This window comes from Parasteatoda tepidariorum, chromosome 7, assembly GCF_043381705.1.
Source record: "Parasteatoda tepidariorum isolate YZ-2023 chromosome 7, CAS_Ptep_4.0, whole genome shotgun sequence".
Taxonomy (NCBI): domain Eukaryota; kingdom Metazoa; phylum Arthropoda; class Arachnida; order Araneae; family Theridiidae; genus Parasteatoda; species Parasteatoda tepidariorum.
The window spans coordinates 3795375-3800249 of NC_092210.1; the positions used below are offsets into that span (position 1 = coordinate 3795375).

Sequence of the window (4875 nt, forward strand, 5' to 3'; positions counted from 1 at the left end):
TCTTTAAGAACTACAGAACACCATCCCTCCGAACCTCTTTCAGAACGCATTTCTCTGCAACCACGTGTTTACTGTAGGTAAGGTTTCTTCATGTAAGACGTTCAAATTTTTTGCGCATTAATGCAAGATGGACAAATACCTTGTAAAGGCAATATCTTCTACTCCGAAACGGACAAATGAAAATGAAACAAATGTGGGTAGAAACGATCAAAACGAAACAAATACGCATTTGAGTTACCTAATTAGAATAGCTGATGAAAAAGTAGATATAGAACATTTTCCATATGATGATGCAGCAAAAATATTCAATGCTTTAAAAATTAGAAGATATTAAAAATGTACTATAATTAAAGAAATGATTTTTTTCATGTTTCTTTACGTTTTTGTTTTTTAATTTTTAGAAATCTCACTTAACTTTTTGAAATCTCACCCTGTTTTTGAGAAAGGGTGAGAAATTCTCACCCATTTTTTCTCTGCGATGAAAACACTGGAGCTATCTGGCGGACGGGTAAAAATGTGGAAAATCTCATTTGCTGCATGTAAAAGGGGAGAAAATAACTAAAATAAGTAAAAATGAGAAAGGATTGGTAACTATGTAGTTTGAATTTTCTGTTTCTCTTTGAAAATCGATGAATTTTCTGAAAAAGCGGAATATTTATTAAAAAATGTGAAATTTTTAAAAAATCTGAATTTTTGATAAAAAGCTGAAATTTAAGAGATAAAAGTGAAAAAGGCGGAAATCCGCGAAAAAGCAGAAAAATCTCATCTCTGATTTCTAGTGGAAGGAGTTTGGTCTTGATCGTCTGCCAAATAACTCAAAGATTTTAAAACTGAATCGTAGTTTTGACGCAATGCCTTAGTAGCATTTGCATCAGCACACCATCGTGTACATGAACGATTTTTTAAGGTCAGTTTTTGCTTACTTCCTATAAAATTATCAATCATAATCTGCCATCGGTATGTTGAAACAGAAAAAAAGTTATATAATTCTTGCAGTAAAGAAAAAAAATTCACAACTCTAATACAGGATTCTACAGCATTTATTCCAACTAAATTCAAAGAATGAGCAGAACATGGTACGTATTCCGCAGTAGAATTAATATTTTTAATTCTTGCTTGAACACCTGAATATTTCCCTGCCATGTTGGAGGCATTATCATAACTTTGGCCCCTGCAATTTCGTATGTCCAGACCTAAATCTTCCAAAACTTGCAATATAACATTGGTTAAACTTTCTGCATTGTGACCAAAAATTTGTATAAATTTTATAAACCTTTTAACAGGTTCATAATCAGGACCAAGATATCGCAAAATTAAAGTTAACTGGTTCATATGGGTAACATCTGGAGTAGAATCCACTATAATTGAAAAATACTTGGCATCTATAACTTCTTTAATAACAACATTCAAGACTTTTTCACCCATTAATTCAACAAATTCATTCACAATTGTTGATGATAAATAATTAACATTGCCAGTTCCTTGATTACCAGCTTTTTCGATATGCTTCGCAAGAAATGGATCAAACTGGGCTATCAATTCAAGGCAACCCAAAAAGTTCCCATTATGAGTTGAACCGAACGTTTCATTTTCCCCAAAAAAACCCATACCTCTTGATGATAAAAATTTAACTGTTTCAACAATTCTTTGTAACACTGACCGCCAGTAATGCACTTCACTTTGATATTGCTTGATTATTGCAGAATCAATTCTTTTTTCAGTTTTAAGTCTCTGGGTAAACTTTAAAATTGATTCCCTGTGCATAAAAGAATTTTCATGCTCTGTAAGTCGAATGACAACATGCTTGCAATCATCGAAGCCAGATGTTGAAAGGCTAGTTGTTGTATTTCCAAATAATTTGCAAACCCAGCAAAATAATTTCTTTTCTGATGCTGATAATACCAGCCATTCTCTTGCCAATTTTTCACCATTTTTTTTTTAATTTAAAAAAAATTAATTTTGGTTAAAAGACGTTTGCCTCAGGGTTGGGTTTTTGACGTCAAAAAGTGGTTTTTGACATGACAGGGGTATAATACTGGTTTAAACCGTCAAAAACCCGTCGAAAATGTCAAAAACTGAAGTTTGCCAAGAAAATATATAAACTTCAAAACTACCAACAGTTGCCATGCATTATATTGAAATTTAATTATACTATAGGTAATCAGCAGGTTTTAAAATATTTTTTAATTAAAATTAAGGTAAAATAACAGATTTAAAATCTCAGAAATTTATATTCAAATGCATGTGCAGAAAAATTTTGCACAAAAATTGTTTAAATATTTATTTTTAAAAAAATTTTTTTTTTCTTTTTGATACTTAAGAAAATTAAAAGTTTATTACTATGCATTTTTGACATATAAGGAACATATAACTAATATTTATAAGGAACTTACAAGTTATGTTGTATAAATACAAACTTGATACAAGATACAAGTGTATAAAAAATTTTTTTTAATGTTATACCGAATATCTTTATTATCCAGTATGTTAATTTGAATTTAAAAGTAGTTATATTTATGAATAATGATAAATATAATTCATATTGTTTATTATATTTATTTATAATTATTACACTTATCATTTTAAAACAATTTTTATCTCTTAATTTTTTTTTCTCCACTTGTATTAAGAATACAAATAATGCATATCTTGAAAGCAAGAAGTAATTATTCAACAGCTGAATATTTAGATATTCAACAAAACTATATAGTATTCAGCAAAATGAAATTCACAAGTATTTGGATAAACTAAATTTTCAGCATAGTAAATGAATAGGCTGAATATACTGTAAATCGACACTAACTACTCTGTGTATTTAACAGAAAGCACTTAAATTTGTATTGTCTTATGTTAAAAAGATTATTAAGAAGATTTAAAAGAATATTAAAAAGATTTTTCTTTAAAAGATGTCTAATGTACAAAACTGCTAATGTTTATCTTTAAAAATGTCTAATTTTTAGTATAATCTATACTATACACTAAATTTGGTTATAAATAAATTTCTTAATAATATCACTGCAGATTTTCAATAACACATGAAAATGAATACATAATATTACAAAAGATGTGAGCTTTCAAAAGTACAAGATTTTGGTTACTATTCAAAATATAAGTGTTTCTTCAAAATTTTAAATTTATTTTTTCTAGAACATATTTAGAAACACTATCCTTTATAAAAAATATATAAATTTTATGTATTAATTAAATTTCACATATGAATATAGGTTTTTGACATTTTTGACAGTGAGGTTTTTGACGTGACGGTTTAAACTGTCAAAAACTGTCACATGTCAAAAACCTGCCAACCCTGTTCACACTATATTCTGAATTACCAATATTGTGTATATTACATTTTTAGCATAATTTAATAACATCACAATCTTTTAACATAGCAATTTTACTTAAAACCTTTATTTTACTTATCTTTAAGGTGTATTAATTGGAGCAAAATCTGATTTAAAAGAGAGAAGAGCAGTTAAAGCAAGCATTGCTCAAGATTACTCTAGAAAAAATAATTTACAGTATTTTGAGTGTTCATCTGTAAGTAATTTTTAGGTATTTTCAAAATGTACTTAATTCTTCATTATCTACAAAAAAAACATAGATAAGTCAACAATTATGTATAGTATGTATCATAATAAACAATATCTGTAAACAGAAACAGAACTTACTCACCACCTGTAAGAATCTAAAGTTTTTTTCAAATAAAGAATGACATAGTTTAGCCGAAACTTACCATAAAGTTTACTAGAAGCTCAACACGAAAATCGACCATTAGTACTTAAAGAAATTAAGAAAATGTAAAATGTGATTCAAAAAGGCATCAAAATCCGATAGACTTACATTTGAAAGCGCGCTACCCGATTGATTGTAAACAAAGATCGTGAAGTCACGTGATCAGTTAAGATACGGTTGCAGTCATCACTGTGCGGTATCATTCGATATTTGGAAAGGGATCCGGAAGGGCTGTTGCTTGGCTGCCCGCCTTTTTAATAAATAGAGGCATTTGATTGGTCGTTTACATCATCGTTTTCATCTTTATCGCTTAATCGTATTGTCAGGATTACTAGAATGGCATTTTTAGCATTTTTGTTTGGCGTAATTTTACTACTGCGCATGTTCGGTTTGATAATTTATTCAAACCAATCGAAGCACTTCGTAGACAATGAATATAGATGCTTGTATCCCCTCCTTTCCTTGTATGTACTCAGACTAAGATATAAAGATCAATCACTATACCAAACGGATGTCAGGGTGAACTTTGACATAATTGATTTCTACTCCATTTTTTCTTATTTGATTTTTATAAATTGTCATGATAAATAATAACATTCTGTCTCTGTGCCAAAAAAATCTCAACACATTTTTTTCAAATTTTTTAAAGATTTATAGTTTGTAAATTTTAAAAAGAAAAAATTAATATAATCTTAAAAATTGATTTTTATATTGTTCTAAAATTCAAATACTTGAAATAAATAAATAAAAAAAAACAATTTAAGTACTTATTAAAAACATATAAATATAACTAAAAAAAAAAATAATTAAAATAAAATAAAGAGCAGTTTTATAAGCAATCTAAGCTGACCAAAACATTTAATTTCATGAAGAACAGTAAATTGGAAAATGTTAATAATTGTTGAGATAGAGTCTCATAATTGTCTGCTAGCGTTCAATTAGTTTATTATTAAAAATTTTTCATGGTTTTCATTTGTGCGTATTGTAAATTCTAATTATTTTCATTTAAAAAATTCTTTCAAAATATAATTTCATTCCTGTATTTAAATTACAAGTAACTTTGATATCTGGGTTGTGTACAAAAATACAAAAACGCACAAAAAATTTTTTTGAGCATTTCACAACATTTCCTTATATATC

At 27.9% G+C, this 4875-nt stretch overlaps 2 protein-coding genes across 5 annotated transcripts in view; both read right to left on the bottom strand.

Annotated features, from left to right (window-relative positions):
- The window catches only part of LOC107446815 (dim gamma-tubulin 6), a 48970-nt gene extending 45022 nt beyond the window's left edge, over positions 1 to 3948 (bottom strand). The window contains exon 1 of one of the 4 annotated variants that reach the window (XM_043055446.2): positions 3844 to 3948. The gene's annotated coding sequence lies outside the window, so the exon portion shown is untranslated. Of the gene's footprint in view, positions 1 to 3675 lie in introns of all 4 variants that reach the window. The other 3 variants (XM_043055448.2, XM_043055443.2, XM_043055445.2) reach the window with 3 other exon arrangements.
- LOC139426028 (zinc finger MYM-type protein 1-like) lies at positions 763 to 1764 on the bottom strand. The gene has a single exon (XM_071183438.1). The coding sequence runs from the start codon at positions 1762 to 1764 to the stop codon at positions 763 to 765; it is 1002 nt and encodes a 333-aa protein (XP_071039539.1).
- Positions 3949 to 4875: the final 927 nt, after the last annotated feature.